Raw genomic sequence first — 18,679 nt, 5'->3', positions numbered from 1 at the left:
TTACTACGGCAGTCAGCCAGGCCCCGGGGATGTCTATCCACGTCATGCATGCCCTCAGCCAGCCACAACAGCCCTTTTTTTCGAGATCATATGATATCATTATCGACCCTCGTATCGGCCTCTCGCATCATATCTTATCCATCGCCGCAAACTTCATACGTACTCTTTCGAGTTGTACGGGATGGGGCAAAAGTCAATTGCGTGCCAATGTCGCTGGGCCGCTCTTCCTGTATTCTCCTGTAGGGGGAGACAACCATTGTAGAGGGACAGCACTTGTGAAAGTTTTTCACCACGGCATGCTATAACTACGTTCTGTAGATAGTGGGCATCGGAGCGTGGATGAGCCAAGGGCAGGTAAAGGTGTCAAGACCACAACCGACGAGCTGAGAAGAGAACATTTTTCGAAAAATCTTACCTCCGTTTCGCCATCTGAGCCCTAAGTAGGCGCCAGTTTCAGCGTACCTGCGTCTTGACATTCTCCGCTTCATGCTCTCTAGTCTCTCGGCAAATGGCCGACACGCAGATGCCGTGCAGGAGGTAATAAGAGATCCCAAGATCCCTGTACCCATGTATGCGGACGGGGAATTCTGCCGAATGAAAGTATAACCAGGCGGCGAACGCCTAATTTCCCGGATGTCCTTTCCTGGTGCTGATATTCCAAGTAGAAAATGATTAGTCTGCCTGAATGGCATGGCAGACTTGGTGATGGACTCTAAAATGGGCTGTTAGCTGCCACCAACGCAGGAGGACAAGATGGCAGAATGTGCAGGGGCACAATATAATGGAAGATGGCGTCCATCAGGTGTAAGTGTAGGCAAGAGCACAGTGACAAGATTGGCACCTGGGACTTGAGCAGATGAACATCGATGCGCAAGCCTAGACGCTCGATCTGGATATCCTTCGGCTGAAAGCAAAGTCTCCCATGCCCGGGCAAATAAATCCAAGGGAATCACCCATCCGTGTTTAGAAGCAAACCGGAGACGTAATTCGTGGCTGTCTTCTTGCTCCTCCCAGTTCGCTCCTTGCGGATACGGTCTGTATATCGAGGGCGTTTATGGTGTTCTTTTTCTGGTCAAACCCTCGACCGAAGTGTTCGGCTCACAAAAGAGATCGATGAATCGCAGGGAATATTCGTGGTCGGAGTGGATTGATCTCTGCACTGTACTGACAGGCAAGGTATCGAGAGGAACGCGCTTAGCTGTTCTGCTTTCACGCCGCAGCTGTTCTTGTGAGATCATATGCTTATTCTGTTCCATGTTCTTCAAGGAAATCCGGTGTTGCAGACCGCCAATAACTGGCATTCACATGATAGTACCTGGCGATTAATTCTTGGGATCTGGTGATTTAGATCCCTGGTCAGAAATTCGGAGAACGCATCAGCCCAGAACACAACATACCAGAAGCAAAACGTAGAAAAGCGCGGAATAGTGTCCCCGGCACTTGGAGAATGGAGGAAACGCAATGCCAAAGTCGCCCTAGCACTGATGATCTCTCGACTCCAGTGCCTCCGGATCAAAAGAGCCACTTCTGCGCGTCAAACAATCCGCTCTGGATGATTCAACAGGTGTACCATGAGGAGCGGTGCGTCTCAGGAAGAAGATAACACCGGCGCCATACATTTACACGCAATGGCTGTCTTTCTGAGACCGTGTAGGCTGTTCTGCAAGCCGTGGTCTTTTGCTTGTGGAGGATGTTAAAGAGACCCGTTGCAGACATTCGAAAGAAAGGGTGGAAAGAAAGAAAAAGGGGGTTTCAAGGTTTGCCCGACCTGGGGCTAGGTAGAAAGTGAGACCCAGAGAGAGTAGATACGATCAAGCATGCAAAAAGCTCCGGGGGTCTGCCACCCACTGGCACCCAGAAGCTGACAACTCATGTGGACATGGTCTGCCTACCTAGGTACTGTCCTTGTAGGCCCATCCTTGCGTGCGGTCCAAATACCGAGTAATGGTTGCATATTATTGCAGCATTTGTTTCGAACATAGTGCTTAGCTTTTCCAGTTTGGCTTGGGAGCTAGTCGAAGCGGGATCCATAGGTATCCTTACGAGTAGTGACTAGTTCCGGTGTCCTCGTCCTCTTACCTACCTGGATGGCAGAGAGTAGATCTTGCAGTGGAAAAGAGAGGCAGAAGGGGACGAACAAAACAGCAGACCACATTCAACATGGCTCAGAGTCGCTGGCGGCTTTGATTTAGATCAACGGCCTTTATTTCCCTAATGTACCAAGCCAGATGGATCCAGGCCTAGACCAGTCGCTGACAAGGTTATTTCTGAGAAGATAAGCTTCACCTTGAATTGCTCTCAGATATTGTGGATGCCGATGGCAGATACGGCAAGCGTAGGCGTGGCGAGTCTTTATATTCTGTTGACACGTTGAAACTCGGGGGACATTGACTAACCAGAATGTAGCAACTGGTGCCCATCTGGCTCCAATGCAGCCACTGAGGTTGCTATGCTTGGAAGATCGAAGGTGCGCACTGAACTCCGGCTCTTCGAGGAAAAGATATTATTTCAGACCCAAACTCGCGATCCCGCCGGCCATTCAAAGTCGTGGCAGTGGCAGACTTCGGTGCCTCTAGTGCACGTCACACGAGACAGTGGCAACCTTGCAGATTATATGTCGAAGGCGGAGACTTGCCCTTTGCCAATAATGCGACGAGCTTCAAAGGCAGGTGGAAAAGCCGAAAGAAAGACATCTGCCGGAGAGCGAAGTGGTGCCCAGAGGCTGTGATTAATGGGCTCAGAGTGCCCCCATATTGCTGCCATTATCAATGACATGACTTAGACTTTGAGCTCGTTATCCCCAGCACCAGTAGCATGACTGGGGTTGTTGTACAGTAAACCAGTAGCAACGACGAGCCCTTGAAAGTATTGCTTCGACGCTATGGTTCGCGTGGCAACCTCCTGATGTCGGACTCACCGCTTGCAAGTTTGGATCCTTGGTCGTGAACATCATCCTCTTCCTGTCTCCATAAGTTCCTTCGAGAGTGCAGATGGCGGGGCCTAGGCACAATCGAGCTGGATGATGGGCTCTTCTGCTGGTATCGGGAGGGGCATGTGGTAATCATTGTCTAGGACAGCTTTGGTTGAGAAGGACCCGCTTAGTCCGAGTAACTATGTCCAGGTCATGTTGGACTCATAGACGAGATCTCGCTTGGTCTGAACCAAGCTGAGGGTGGATGTTTCGAGTGGCGAGTTGGCGTGAGACGACAGCTGAGCTTTTGCCGATCGTCTCGGACACTCGGCGTTGTGCTTTCTTTTGATGCAATGGCAACTTGTAACACTGGTTGATCAGCATCCGTTCAGCAGCACAGTGAAATTCCAATGGGCTGGACAACAGAAACCCGGCAGACGCTCAGTTGCTGAATTTGAGGTGATTTAGTATGAGGCGGAAGACCTCGACACATACGAGGTACTCCTCCTGGAATGTTGAGGCGCACATCGAATCTATCTTCAGGCGTAATAGACCTTAATTACTAGGTACTAGAAAGTCATTGTAGAAAAGAGTTCTGTCAGTCCGAGCCCACCTTGGTGTCGACACGAAAGCAAAGCCTGAGCTTGGTGCTGGTTTTTAGGGAGATGTCAAGCTCAACAAACAAGCCGTGGCATGCTCTTGCCCGCTGCCACTACCACTGCCACTGCCACTGCCGGCGTTCCACACCATCTGTCAATTCCGGCGAGCTGCAAATTGGCTTCACATCGTTGATGGATCCAATTCAAAAGTCTCAATAAGATGTATTTCATTCTTCCTTCTGACTGGTTCTCGCAGTCCCGATTGGACAACGTTTTTGTAACGATAGAAGCACTTGCCCCCCACACCCAACGACATGTACAAGAGCAGAAACACAATTACAAAGACACATAAGCCTCCCTCGAACTTTTTTTCCTCGTCAAATTCAATAAAGCCCCCAGCGGTCGTTTCAGTCATTACCCCCCCAGACCAGGACCCGTTCCTCTTTGTTCCCAATAGAAAATTCTGTACACCACAACGTCCACCACCGTATTTTTTCTGCATCCATCCCTCCTGCTCTCTGCAACATCAAATATTCCGACCCAGGAGCAAGCACGATCTGTGACGCCTCCCCAATGTGGCGGATATTGAGCCCCTGTCTCCGTCCTCTTCCCTCTCGCGAAACCAGGTTCAACTCTCCCACGGGATCCACACATACTTTCGCAAAGAGCTGGACAATTGCAATACTTGCCATGAACAAACACTTGGATGTTGACACGAGAAGCACATTTTTGAAAAACGACCATGGCCATTGACTATAACTCCTACTGCCACACTTCGCATGGCCACACTTGCGTTGTGAGCCCACTTGGTGATTCCGTTATGAGAATACTTGGTGCTCGCATTGGGGGCATGCTTTGTGCTCGTTGGCGGTCTGACGCATCGGGATCTTCGAAGCGAGCAACTGGCGGAGGCTGTGGTGTCTTCGAGGTGGGACGAAGAGCAGAGATGTTGCCCACAGCAAGATGCCGTGCTCCTGATCCACCCTATGGATTATGAGCTTGTTGTGCCCATTGAGAATACTGTGGCTGAGGAATAGCCTGACTGGCCGTGTCGGGATAGTACGGCGTCCGTGGACTTTGGTACATTGGTGCTGGCTGCGGTGCCGATTCCCTGCGATCCTCGTACTTCACGTGTGTAGGAGAGGGCTGACTCTGCCGGCTCTGGTCTATCTGAGTACCATTTCCATGAGTCACCCCATATGGGCTCGGTCGATATGGCACAGCCGCTCGGGAATCCATCGACACGGGGCTCAAAGTGTTGACTGGCCGCTGCATATTCATGGGCGGGTACATGGCCGTTTGCGCCTGAGAACGGTCCGACATTATTGGAGCCATGGTGGTCGGCGTGGCCGGGATTGATTTGGATGGTGGAGGAATGGAGCTGTTCAAGGACTCATAGCTTCGATTGTACCCCGATTGGTCGTACTGGCCGTAGTCAGTTCGTTGTCCTTGCATGTGTGATGCTGTCACCGGGGATTGTAGGTAGCCCGTGGACATGGAAGGAACAGCCATGGAATACTGGGGTGGATTGGGCTGTTGAGCCATTGGAGGATACCCTGGGGGCATGTAGTAGGGCTGGGGATAGCCGCCTGCATTCACGCGGTATGCGTAGGAGTTATGGGCCCCGTCCACCTCGTCAACGTCCTCGATGGGTGCTCGGAAGCTCTGTCTCGAAGTGAGTTCAGACCGCGGACGGATGTATTGCAGGTTCTCCGTTTGAGAAGGTGTTCGCAACTGATTGGTAAGGACGTCATTCACATGGTAGTAAGAGACCAAGTGATGTGTGACGCCTTGGACCGTGACGCTCATCGTCTTTTTGACCAATCCATCCTGCTTGAACCCGTAGGAGTCTACCAGCGAGCCGATCAGCTGCCTCTCCACGTCAGTAGAGGCACTGCGATCAGAGTTGTAACTGCCAGATTGTCCATCCGAGAATGAGCCCCCCTCCGATCTGGCATACGGCTCGCCCGGTCGGCTTGGACGTCTCTGTTGCTTCTTCATGGCTCTCTTCTTCTCCCCCGGTGGAAATGGTTTATCGAGTTCTCTGTAAACCAGGAAATTCCCGAGGATTCTGCTGGGGCTCCAAGTAACCCCGTCCGTCCACCTCTTGATTCCGGATGCATTTTCTTCATAGATAAAGACACACCCACTTCTAATCAGGTTGCTTCGTTCTCGGTCGTGGGGTCGTCTGGGTACATGCGAGAGGTGCCCTTGCAGGCAAGCCTCGAAAAGAATGAGGGCGTCTTGGGTGGTGGCTACATGGCCTTGGAAGGTTGGCTGTAGCGCTGCTCCGCCAGAAGACATGGCGGAACGTTTGTGGTGGCGTATCGGCGCTATGGTGGGCAAGTCCCTGCGCGGGCGAGAGCGTTATGAGGCAGAGTTTCCGGCTCTCGAGACTTTAATCTTAAAGAGACTGTCAATGAGGAGCACTGACATGCGTCGTCCACGAACACCGTCCAAGAGAGGCAAAATTCTGGAGTCCTGAGTTGGGTTGAGAAAGCCTCTGAGGAGAAAGTTGTTTCGAGCACTACCACCCTTCTAGGAAGAGGTCTTCGCGCGGAGCTTCTTGCTCTGTGCGTGTCCTCTCACTTTGCCGGGCAGAAGTGGAAGGCAATAATGCAGGAGAGCAGTTTGTGCACCAGCTCAGAACGGTTGATGATAGGAAGCGTGCAAGAACTGCGAGGTTCTCTGTCCAGGTCGCGTTGTAGATAACTGCGCAGATGCTGGGAGGGAAGTTAGAGAAGGTCGAAATGAATCAGATGCGTTCTGCAACGATGAAAGGCCCAAAGCAAGGATGCTGCCTGTCCGGTCGAACCGAAAGAGTTGGTCTTTGCCAGCGTACAGTTGATTATGGGTAGCCAGTAGCCAGCAAGATCCGTGTCTGCACTGAGTTTGACCCAAGGCTGGTGATGGAAGAGTGACTAATAATGGCGATTTCAAAATTCGATGGTATGTCTCTGAGAAAGAGTTCCGTGATAATGCTGGTGGGTTTGTGGGGGATCTATGGTTCTTGAGTCTTGATGAAGCTCGAACCTTCGGGGGGTGAAGCCTTTAGTCTAACTTCACGCCAGTCCGCGTTGAATGCTAATGAGGCTCCGCCACCTTTGACAGCCGCCAACCCAAATGTCCCCAAAGTTAATGATCCAGCAGATGACAAACCTGGACCTGTTGAGCCTGTTGAGCTTTTGTCTTCTGAGTCACTTTTGGGAGGTCTGCGAAAGGTCCTGAGAGGATTGAAAGCAAGAGCCGGAGAAAAGGAGACCACGAGGTTGAGATGGAGATTTTCCTTTTTCGCAAGAAGTGACTTGTAGTCGCTGACGACAGAGAATGCAGTTTCTGAGGAGATCCGAGAAGGTTATCAGCTTAAGTAGAGGTCCCCGCGTCGACGAGAGATGCGCCGGGATCGTCAGGGTGATAGACAGATAGGGGTCGCGGGTAGGAAATCGCTGTAGAGTCGCCGTGAAGGTAAATGAGCATTTACTTTTGGGGAGTTGCCCCTGGGCGGGCAAGGAGTGAGTGAAAGTTGGTACCCGGAGTTGCAATTGCTTTCAGAGGTGAACGCTCGCTCTGGCGCGCAGGACCAGAAACCGGGCTTGGAGGAAAGCAGAGGGGCGAGGCAGCCCAGGACGTCCTTTCACAGGCAGGATAGGTATCACACTGGCAGGTATCGCACAATGACTTGACAGTGTGCTCTCTTGGTCAAGGTTGGCTTCACCGAGGATGCAGGACCAAATGTGGTATTCTCGACTCCGGGTCTTCCTATTTCTTGAGCGGTGGTGATCCGGGGCGAAATCAGGAAGCGACAAGGGGCAACAGATTGAGTTCCGGATGTCGGATTTGTTGTTTGGGTAGTCGAAGGCTGAGTGGATGACAAGGAGGGGAGGGATGCTGTAGCTAAGAAAGCATGCAAAACTTTGTGGGATGGAGATATGTATGACGAGCAGAAGCCCAGCAGATATAGTCCTGTGTTTATGTAGGTGCAGTATCTTCGGTAGTGCTGGCTCCCTAAGAGGGTGTGCCTCGCGCCCCGACTTATCGTTGCAAGGTGCACGGGATCATAGGACGGCACGGCATGCAGTACTAAGTGGCAGGGGGGCAGGAAGAGAGGGGCTCCTCTGGGTGCCTCGTGTGGAAAGACGAAAGAGAAGGCGAACTTGGGGGTTCGTCCGTGCAACGGAAGCAATAGATCGAACGAAAGCTGAGATCTCAGTAGCTGATTATGGCTGGGGTGGGTATTGGGTTAAGGCTGCCGCGCCCTATGGGCTCACAATTGGGCAAGAGTGGGTATGACTGGGTAATGGGATGGGGAAGGAAGGTGGAAGAGAGAACCAGGCAAGGCAGGAAAGCGAAGACGAGCAGAATTACTACTAGTCGCATGGCAGCAGAGCAGTAGGGCCGCAGGGCAGCAGAGCAGTAGGGCATGAGGAGGAAGACTTGAAGAGAATGAAGAGGGGGCCTAACTACGGGTTACAACTTCCTGCCTTGCAGGGACGGGCAGCATGAAACCCCGCGGTGATTTTACTGGAGGGGAATTACAGGTCTGCTACTTCAACTTGAATCAATAGGACAAGAGTTAGTTGAGTCCCGACCGAACAGCAAAACCGCCTGTGGGATCCTAGCGAGCTCACTGTTCACTACCTGCAAGGGAAGAGGGAAGAGGGCAAGAAAGAAAAGTCGCCGCCGCCCACGGACCTGATCCGACGGGCTGAAATCATGATTCGAGACTGCGTATCCGAGAGAGATGCGCTAATGAATCTGAAAGCCACAAACCCACTTACTACTTGGGCACGCCTCACTCAGCCTGCGTAGCGAGTGGGGGAAGCTTTCCGCCTTCTGGGTTTCTTTGTCCAAGTGGACACATTGAGGATACAGAAGAGGATACGAGGGACAGCTAATGTTCCCCCTTGTCTGTATAGGTGTCATTGTTTGCCAATCCCCCAATCCTCGCCCTTTGTAAAGCGTTGATCTAATGTCAGAAGCAGACAGCAGTAACAGTCCCTTCTCCCCAAAAGGGCCAGACACCCACAGAGGCCCGGCCTCTTGATTTCAAACATCTGGCTCTTACCTGCGATTGTCCGGTCTTCGCCTACGGAAACCGCCAAAGACACGATCGGCACCGGGGTTCGTGCCGGCTTCTTGTAAGCGAGGGAAATTCATGAGTTCATGAAATGCGGGACATTTCTTTCCGGATGTCAACAAGGAGGAGGGGGAAGGGGAAGGTGTTGGATCCAGAGTCCTGGGACAACTAGTTGGCTATGAGCCTATGGCCAACCCACCATCTTGTCCGTGTTGATAATGTGGCGAGCTGGTGTGGAGCGCGGTCTTGCGCAAGACATACCTCGAAGGTCAGGGGATGACCGAGATTCCCACATGTCGACAATCGTCTGGGGTAGGTACGAGGTACACTTTACACACATCAGCTGTGAAATATCTGGCTCAATGGCCAAGGTCTAGGGGGAGGCAAAACCTTGCTCGGTGAGGGCACGCGACCAATTCCTCAAACAGAGCGGCTGAATGTTGTTGCTCTCACACAAATTGTCTCCAGATGACTCCGGGGGAGGGGGAGGCAAGGAAGTTTCACGGACAGTGTTTTGAGAATACCATAGTGCCCTTTTCCCCAGGTGCATTTGACTCTCAAGCCTCAAGCGCAGGAAGCGCGCATATCGTCCACTAGCGAGGGGGTAGCCCGATCCGGGGACCCTTCGGAAGGACTCACAGTGGACATGTGCCACCTCTGTCGACCCTTGTCCCAGCTTTACAGGGTTTTCTCGGGATGTATTGCGCTGATTGGTTCTCGCGGGTTGCTTGGTGACTTGCCTGCAGGCCCAGACCTGCATACTAGAGGAGAAGGATTCCGACAAGCCCCTGATACTGGGAAGAAGGAACCACGTAACAAGAATCTGGGAAAAGAGCCGTATAGCACATGCGATACTGTCCAAAGCACTGATTGCGACTATGAGTCGACTGCAAGTGACTCGGGACGGTGCTCTAAGCCTCCAAGCTCCGACGCAACTGGGAGCAGTGGATCCTCTGCCTGGTCAAACTACCTACCGTCATTCTACCTAGGTAGGTGGGTGCTACTAGCAGGCATAGCCAGTCGAGTGTTTGCGGCACAGGAAATGACCAAAAGAGGTTTCAGAAGACCAGGCGCCGGAGCTTCTCGATGGCTCACTGGCTCACGCCGGCTTCAAGTCGCCACTCGCAAAACAATCTGGCTGTGCGACATGGGCTGGCGTCGCACTGGGACCCCACCCCTTTAGGGCCTCTACCCATGTATCAGAGCCTAGTGTGCCGTCAGCCTGGGCCAGAACCCCGGTACCCGACTCCCTTGTCTGTATAATCCAACCAAATCTTTTCGGCTTGACTCAATCCAGACGACAATCTGCGACTCGCTTCCGGTGCTGGGCCCACCACTGAAACCCTCACCTTCCAAGACACCAAGGCTATACCTTCCCGCACCACGAGGTTCGCACCTTAGATACCGACACACGACGCTCGGGTCCGGTCTGAAAAGGGAAACCAAAAGGAGCAGCGCCATACTGAGGATGCTGCAAGAGTGGAGCCCGTGTATCACTGCTGTCGCAATCAAGAAGCAGCCATGATCTGAGATCAGGAAACCGTAGACGAGCCAAATACTCAAAGGAGCAATAGTTTTGGTGGCTGACCGAAAAAACTAGTAGCTTTCCCCAGGTTCGTCGAAAGTTCAATCCTGCCCAATCTTTAAACTTGCAGGGCTGGCTAGCTGGTCACCGAGAGCTGCCAGGAACACTTGCAGTTCTGACAAGTAACCGCTTTGGTAACGGTTGGAGAAGATCTTATCCTGAGTAGGCATCTGCCGCCCAAATATGAAATATCTCGACCTGGTCTCCCCAACAATACCTTGGTAGTGAGAGTGATTCTTTCGCGATCCGCTCCACATGCATGTGGTCACCGTCATCCCAGACCATTACGCAAGCTTTCGTGGTGAGATCCGACTTTCTTCTGCCTTGGGGGCCCTGGAAGCGAAACACGAGGTTGCACCATCGATGCTGCAGTGTGGGTGACAATAGAATAATGGGTATCATGGATCTCGTTGGGTACCAAGGACATGGTACCAAATGATAATTGCCATTCCCCCAGAAGCGAAAACCAAAAGTGATCGGGGAAGCACAGGATGTCACACCAGCAGCGCCTCTTCGCCTCAGCTGGAAGGTGACCCCACGCCAGCAGCATCCATGTCCCCGTGGAAAAAGGGCACACGGGCTCGCAAAGGCAACAAGGGCCCATGCACGGACTCAGCGGATGTGCCGCAATCCACTTGTTTGCTGGAGTCTTGCCTCCTCGCCGTCTCTGCCCGCCCCCAGCATTCAAGCGCGGCGGCTGAAAGGGTAAATAAGGGACATACCGGGCAATGTTAATTATCGTCTGTTCAAGTTGTGTGAAGGACTGGCAGGTGTTGACGACGGACAGACCGGAGGGTGACGGTATCATTAGTCGCAATTAGTCGAAACTGGGAAGGCGCTCACTTCACCACGCAATGGCCAAGAAATCAGAAGACGGACACCAAATAGAAGAAACACGAGCTGTCTTGTTATTCTCGTCATTCGTTATCTGATCATTCGCGATTTGCCATCTAGAACCACCCGCTCTTCTGCATTCAGGAGCCTCAGAGCTGCCGCTTCCGCTCCCAATATGTCTGCTCGAGCCAAGCTAGACCCCCTCTTGCGGGCACTATGAAACCATTAGGTATTCATGTGCTAGCCACTTCGGATGGTTGCACTCATTCATCCTTAGCAACCTTGATTCTTTGTCTTCATCTGACCGCTCATTTACTCGACTACTTCTCTGGTGGGGGTCATTTCTGCGAGAATAGCGCTTCGATCGAGAACTGCTCAACCACGAGTCCAGCGCAGCGAACCATGCACCGATGTGTGGAAGACAGCGTCATCCTAGCGGTCCTTAGACCCCTTGCCGGTCGTCCTGTATTGGCAAATAAGAGAGCGCTGTTCGAGTGAGTTGAGAGGGGAAAGCGTCTCCCCTTGCACTTCTCTGCAACCTTCAACCCCTGCAGCTTCGAGCACCCCGCAGCAAAGGCAATGCATGTGAGTTCCGGGCTTGTGCGGATGCGCTCCTACTGACCAGTCACTTCCCTTTCCCAGGCACCCCGGTCCGTCTATGCAAGGAATACTCGTAGCAGCCTCGACGCCAACTGAGTCGATCCCCTCCATCAACTCCTTCCATTGGACCTGTCACAATACAGCGATCCGTCGTAGCGACTTCCCTCATCTCAATCCATGAGACGCCATACTGAGGATTTCTGACCCATATCGCGCCTGTGGAGAATTGACTCAGTCCGCTTTTGAGCCTCGGACGGCGCAATAAGGAAACTCTGAACACAAAGAGCTTTGTGACAAAGAAAACTCTGTGGCCCCCAAGGACTACCGGCCCGCTGCAGCCGGACAACCTCTCTTTGATCGGCTCCAGCTTACTTGCTCCTAACTGCAGCAATCCATTGAGGACAGCCCTTGCCACTACTTGAGTTGGCAAGGTCAAGTGGTGCCGAAAACCTTGGACAAAAGTGCACATGCGAACTCTTCGAAGCATCAACAAAGTTACTGGCGCATCTCGGCCCCCTAACTGTATCTCTGTACGAGGTATTCTGTCTTTACTGGGGTTTGGGGTACGGCCAACCCGTCCTCACAACCCAGATATCATGTGGCAGGAGCACCGACCATAAAAGCAGCTCTGGGTCAACTAAAATGGATGGGATTTAGATTTGGAATCGGGCACAGTTCCAACTACAGGGAGCGAGTGACGGTCCACAAAATCGTCGCTCAACTTCTGACTAGCAACTGCCAAGCCAATATCTCTTACCAACCTCCTCTGCCCCCCTCCCTTCTGCTCTGTCGCAGGACCCTGGAAGCCCATGTCGCGTCCTCATCTGACCTGCTTTCTTGCCCTCCCTCCCCTCCAGCACCGGGGTGGAGACCCTCGGGACAAATCTCGGAACCGCTGAACACGGCCTTAAGACCTTGTTGGGAACCTGCGCAAAACAGCATACGAACCCGAGCAGTGGCCCGGAGAGCACATATCCGACATCCAGCTTTCCCTCACAAGGTTCGGCTCTGAAACTTTGGTGATTCAACAGTAACTCAATCCAGCGTCCAAGGCTCAATATCCGATCCATACTCTTGAGCAATCATTGTCCGCCGAAACAAGCTCTGGGCATTTGCTATTGACATCCTTTTTCGGCACTCTGCATCAGGAAAACACGTCAATCCGAGAACGTCCACGGCCTCTTGTTCTCAAGACTCTCGCTGGGAAGTCTCATCGGAACTGGGACAATGTGGTTGATTGACGAAAGCCCCGCACTGTCTCTATCCATGACGGTGAAGCTGGAAGTGCCTCCTATTGTAGGGATTGGAATAATGACTCCGCATTCCCAGTTTCTGTTGTTGAGTCTAGGCTTCTTGGTGGTTCTGTCTTGAACAAGTCGACCCCTGTCAAAGGTGCATGTCAGCTTGAAGTCATGGATCGGCGATCTCCACAAGATGCCATCCCTGGTACCCCTCGTACTCTGTAACTAACCATTCCCAGATGACAAGGAGATCGGAAAGAACGGAGAGGGCGACCGCCACCCGCTCTACTTACCAAGCGCTTTCAGAAAGATTCGCACTACCCACATATACCCACCCAATATTTCCTGACCCAGACTTTTCGACTGGTGAAGTATACCGGACGAACAGCAGCTATAAGGGAACGGAAAAGGTTAGCCTCTGACAGACGCGGCAGCATTCAAGACGACTGGCCGCCTGTTTTTCGAAAGTCTTGCAACGACATGCACATACCTTGTTGTGCATGAGCAGGCCCTCGCGAACACTAACACAATCGTACATATTAGAGCGGGGAAACTTTGGATTGTTCCACCATGTGATGGAAAAGCAAACTGTGCCGGCGTTGGGAGCGCCTCCTTTCGATGTCCTGACCGTGTTATCGCTGGGGAAATAAATGCGGAAGTTTTTCTTCCAGCTGCCCTGCTTGATTAGGCCCCTTTTGTCCACTCGTCTGGTGTATTCCGTTAGGCCATTGTCGCCCGAGGCAGCAAGGTGGATGGACCTCAAGAACTCGTCGTCCAAGCTGCCTATTGACGATGACACGTAGTCCATCTGGATGGATCCTCGACTGGCCAAGCCAAGTTCAGTGATGGTCCGACCGAGCCCTGGGAAGCCAGTGGTTTGCCATGCTTCACCGCCGTGCACACCGCCAATGGAGTGGACAAAACCGTAGCGTTCGGTCTTGCGGAAGTCGAACAGGTCCAGCTTGCGGAGCACGTCGTCGGGCACGGTCTGAGCTCTGAGGAACTCCTTGAGCGACTTTTCGAACAATGTCTGGCAGCCTGCTCCTGCCGCAGGTGGCGCTGCGGGTGTTGTCGCACCATGCAGCGATGACGAGTTCGCCGCGTCAGAGGCTGATTTGGAGGGCAGGTCAATAAGCCACACTGTGTTCTCCATGAAGCCGCCAACGCCCCAGTCAAAGTCGACCAGATTGGCTGTAGGAATCACAATGCGACATCTCTGACTGCCTTTCTGCAAACTGCCTAACGATCCCCTTTTGCCCATCGCCGATGCTGCCACTGTCCTGCCTGATTCCTCGTGCTTGTAAAACAGCAGCATGAGCTTGCTATGCATGCAACTGACGTTGCCCCCCATCGGCGGGAAAGTCAGCCTCACGTTCGGCACCCCCTGAAAATCCCTTTCGACTGCCTGCCTCTCGAGCGCATCTTTGGCCTGCATGACCAGCTGGAACTTTGTCCGCCGCGTCTCAAAGTGCGGCAGCAGCCAGTCTAGGTCCCAGATGAAGGAGGACAGGAGGCACGACTCTAGCTGCGATGAGGGCGATACCACTTTGTCGAATGTGATGGTGTTTGCGGATGGGTGGCCTGCGACGTATGTCTTGAGGGCGATGCCGTCGGGGTACAGGTTTGCGGCGCTGCTATTGGATGAAGTGGTGCTAGAGGTGTTGTTGTCCTTGTTGTCGTGGCTGTGTTCGTCATTGTCATCGCCATCATCATCATCAATCTGGATACAAGGGGGCCCGGGAGGTGTGGGATTAGGTGCTGTAGTGTCCAAAGGAGGCGATACAATATCGCTATTGCTGTCCCTGCCATTGGCATTATTGCTGGCGGAAATTCCAGCCCTCACATTTGGGGATGCTGATTTGGCACCTGCTGCGCGTTGTCCGGTCTGAGAGCTTCCGGCAGTTTGTGCTGCTGCTGCTGCTGCTGCTGCTGCCCTGTTATTTCTTTCTGGCAATTGCAGCTGGTGTCTCGAACTACCGCTGTCCCTACGTAGATCCGAGGCCGTTGGATGCTGCTGGCTTGATCGCATCTTTCCCTTGCCAGCTTCCCCGGTTCGAGGTGTCCCAGTTGCCGTCGCCGACTCACTCTGACTGAGCTTGACGACTTTGGAACTGCGCCCGTCATCTTCTGAATATCCGGCTTCGCGCAATGTTTCGTCTTCCAACTTCCGCTTCCGCCGCGCCAGGCGCTCTGCTTCCATCTGTCGTCGGTTGAGGTTCGCCAGGCTGAACTTGCCGGCGCCGGTGCCAGGGCCTGAGCTTGGTACCTGCCCATCGGCGGATGAAGCTTGTGGGTGACTGGGGTCGTTTTGCGTTGTGCTGGGATGACTTATTTGGCCCGGCAGCGGCGATGTTGGCGTCGAGCCCGGATATGGTAAAGGCATCTTTGTCGTCGCAGCCGCGTGCGGGTGTTGAACGACCGGATTACGGTGAGCGGGAGGTTGTGAGAGAGAAATGGTTCGACTCTCCTCCCGTGTGTCTGGCATTGCTTCATCTGGAGGTCTTGCAGCCGCAGTCTGCGTTAGAGGTCTGGACGGTGGTTGTGGTTTCAACTGCGCTTTTGCTTTCCCTTGGGAAATCGACGAAGTCGCGCCAGCGTCTTGGTTGGACTTGCGCCGAGGCATCTGTTCTTGGAGTGACAGTGCAATGGCGCGCCGGAAGGCCTCGTCTTCGCTCAGCTCGCCGTTGCCGTTATCGTAGCCAAGAACCTCATCCCCTTGTTCCCCGAGGTCCTTGTCACCACTGCTGCCGCCAGTACCATCATCGTTGTCGTAAGCGCTGTCGGAATCTAGCTGAGACAGGTCGATTTCTGGGATTTCAATCTCGCGCTGTTTGCCTTTGTTGTTGTCTCTTCTCGCAGCAATAGTAGGAGGATGTAACGCGGGCTCCTCGATGGGATTGGGGCTGCCGCGTTCGGTGTGGCTGCTAATGATGGAGCTTCCTGGTCTATCGGCACCCTCAAGGATGTGCTTGTTCCCATGGTGCGAGGTCCAGGTCGGTGTGTTTGGATCCATCGGCTCACCTAGGTTGCCTTGGTTGGTGGTCGTGACATTTTGTCTGGTTCCGTGAGCGGAGGTTTTGGCCTGACTTGATCTAGGATTTGGATTCGCTCGCTTTGAGGTCGAATGGGGAGGCGGATCGACATCCTCGTCGTCAGAGACAAGGTCGATGATTTGTGGAGGCATGGTGACCCTGTCTGGCCCTTTCTGCTGAACAGGAAGAGCGGATGTTGTAGAGTAGAGGAGGTGGTCGCGAGATAGATTGTTCTCAAATTCATCCAGCGAGTGTCGTGTGTGGAACGCCTTATCCAAGATGCAATGAGCCCAACTTGCAGGTGGTCAGTTGAAGAACCTGGCTATGTTGGCAGTGGTCAAGCTCCTTCAGGGCAGGCTGGTAAAGGGTTTCCAACAATCCCCACCCAAATAAGTGAAGTGAATAGGACTACCGCCAGCAAGGGTAGACAGGGAGGTGAGAATGAGGTGAGTTGGAAGTCAAGGACAGGTGACATGCAAAGGTGGGTAGGATTTCCCTGTCTGGATATCACGTTGAGGAGCTTTGCAGCCGGAGGTGAGGTCAGGTCAGGTCAGCTCCAATTGCTTCCTTAAAAGATTGGACGATGAGTTATGACAAAGATGTCTCTGCGTAGAGGGACCACCACCTCCGACCACCGTACGCTGTATGTGGCCGCGCCTCAACAAAGATGGAAGTAGGTTCCCGTTGTTGTACAATCAATCAGGGGATGATGTCTGAGGCGAGCGATGACAAACGATCTGCCAGACCAGCAACAAATAACTCTGGACCGCGATTTTTTACGCAGTCCCCTTTCGTAGTAATAGTATCCAAGAACAAAAGGGATCAGAGCTTGAAGTGAATTCTTTGCCTGCGGCTTGGAGGGATAGCTTAGGTGTGGTATATCAAAAGCTAGTGGTTTCGATAGTTGATGCTGATGGAGAGAACAGCTGCGGCGGTTTCGTATGTCGGAGAGAAAGTGATGTAAAGAGCGCCGGTCCGGGCTTCTAGATTTTGTCAAGATTCAAATCTAGGCAACGCTTTCAAAGGCAGATCAATGGCTGCTACAGCCAGCTGTATTCCGACAACACCTGATGGGGATGGATGTTGGTGCAATATCCAAGATCAGGTGAAGTGGGCGGAATAGGCAGGCACAAGGCTGCGAGATGCCGGCCCTTTGTTCTCTTTCAACAAGATCCATCAACAACGAGACATCTTTCATGATACCCTCCCTAGGCTAGTGCGAGCGTCACACAGACCAAGTGCAAGGTTCCAAGATGGAGTACGATTGGAATCAGCAAAGCAAATATGGACGTCTGAAGCGGTGGAGGAAGATGGTCTTCAATTAGTCACGTGTTGACGCGTTAGGGACGCGTGGGCAATCGTATAAAAAAGGTCGGGAGGGATGAAGCCCAGCTTAGAGAACGAGTAGCCAGTAGATGGCGAATCCGGGTTGTTTTATTGTTATATTGCAAGACTCTCCAAGCTCACGCTCAATCTCTGGGTATGTCAAGTCTCCCCCCACCCCAAGTGTCTTACCGACGGCTGGTCCCTCCAAATCCAGTGCTTTGATGTCTCGTGCTCGAATAGCTCGAGCTGGGCGAACTTGTAGTCCTTGATGAAGACGGTCGGGGTCTGGTGGGCGCTTCGTAGCCACCGCCTCCTCCTCCTCCGCCGCCTCCGAACCATCCACCGAACGCCGGCCGGGGCTGTGGCGGCTCAGGCTGTGTGCGCGCACCTCTCCCAGCGAAATATCCCGCAGCAGCTCCAGCAGCCGTACCGGTCCAGAATCCAGGACGCCAGCCTTGTTCCTGGTTTCCAGCACTCGGATGTCCTGATCTTGAACCTGAACCTGAACCTGAACCTGATGACCAGGTCGCCTTTTTCGGTCGTGGAGGTGGCCGCGGATCGTAGGGAGGTGGAGGATCATTGTCGTCTCCACCTCCACCAAACCCACCGCCTCCTCGTGGTCTTCTTCGTGGCGTGTCATTGCGCCAGGCATTGTAAAGGCCACGCAAGATGATAAATAGAACCAGTCCGAACAATACCATGAACAGGTAGCCTGCGTATTTCTCTCCCGAGTTCTCATTGCCGCGAGAACCACGAAAGTCAAAGAAGCTGCCAGAACCATACTTTTCCTCGCCCTTCTCGGTCAACAGAAGAGTGTATTCGACACCGCAACTTCCCGAGAGGACATATGGATCTTCGCTGCTCTCGTAGCCTTCGCACGTTACTTCTGTGCTTCCGAGCTTGAATTCATCCGGAAGGGAAGCTTTGCAGCTCCACTGCACGTTGTTCTCATCATAGTCAGAGCCCTCATTGGTGCACCTCATGACATCAACCGTGTATAGCTTGCATATTCTCGAGGGTCCCACACATTGTAATTGAGGCACCGGAGAGACTCGGCGAAAGGTGGTTTGTTTGCCGGCGCGGACGGTGATAGCAGAGACCTTGGAAAGCAAGACTGCATTCTTGGGTACTTTCTTGGGGTTGGTCTTGCGAGCCGAGAGAGCTGTGCCTGCTAGGAGGAGGGTTAAGAGGATAAGCAGCTTGATCCTTGCCACGCCCGTCATTTTGGGACAGCGTTCCGGCTTCAAGTTATGGCCCAAGACAAACCATGAAGAGATGTACAACACCAGAGATCGAGGAGCGGCAAACTCATTTCTATCGAATATGGACCGATTCGGCCCCGGTAGATAAAAAGAAGCGCAGCGCAAGGAGACAGAGTGGCCAGTTCTATGTGAAGAAGAGGCGAAATCTGGCTGCCTGCGTTGCCGGTGCAAAGACGAAATCCCATCTGCCCGCAGCTCACGTGCAACTCGTA

General features: G+C 53.1%; 3 protein-coding genes across 3 annotated transcripts; all 3 read right to left on the bottom strand.

Annotated features, from left to right (window-relative positions):
• Window positions 1–4,494: 4,494 nt before the first annotated feature.
• On the bottom strand, window positions 4,495–5,814 carry Z520_03021 (uncharacterized protein; the record flags this gene model as incomplete). The annotated part of the gene is made up of 1 exon (XM_016773534.1): window positions 4,495–5,814. The coding sequence occupies one exon, from the start codon at window positions 5,812–5,814 to the stop codon at window positions 4,495–4,497; it is 1,320 nt and encodes a 439-aa protein (XP_016635591.1).
• Window positions 5,815–12,763: 6,949 nt separating this feature from the next.
• Window positions 12,764–16,031, bottom strand: Z520_03020 (uncharacterized protein; the record flags this gene model as incomplete). The annotated part of the gene is made up of 3 exons (XM_016773533.1): window positions 12,764–12,989; window positions 13,141–13,238; window positions 13,338–16,031. 3 exons carry the CDS (start codon window positions 16,029–16,031, stop codon window positions 12,764–12,766), a joined length of 3,018 nt encoding a protein of 1,005 aa, XP_016635590.1.
• Window positions 16,032–17,390: 1,359 nt separating this feature from the next.
• Z520_03019 (uncharacterized protein) lies at window positions 17,391–18,428 on the bottom strand (the record flags this gene model as incomplete). The annotated part of the gene is made up of 1 exon (XM_016773532.1): window positions 17,391–18,428. One exon carries the CDS (start codon window positions 18,426–18,428, stop codon window positions 17,391–17,393), a length of 1,038 nt encoding a protein of 345 aa, XP_016635589.1.
• Between the last annotated feature and the right edge of the window lie 251 nt (window positions 18,429–18,679).

Source organism: Fonsecaea multimorphosa (genome assembly GCF_000836435.1).
Source record: "Fonsecaea multimorphosa CBS 102226 unplaced genomic scaffold supercont1.4, whole genome shotgun sequence".
In the NCBI taxonomy this organism is placed as follows: Eukaryota; Fungi; Ascomycota; class Eurotiomycetes; order Chaetothyriales; family Herpotrichiellaceae; genus Fonsecaea; species Fonsecaea multimorphosa.
The sequence above is the reverse complement of the archived record's forward strand: the minus strand, read 5'-3'. Positions and strand labels throughout refer to the sequence as shown.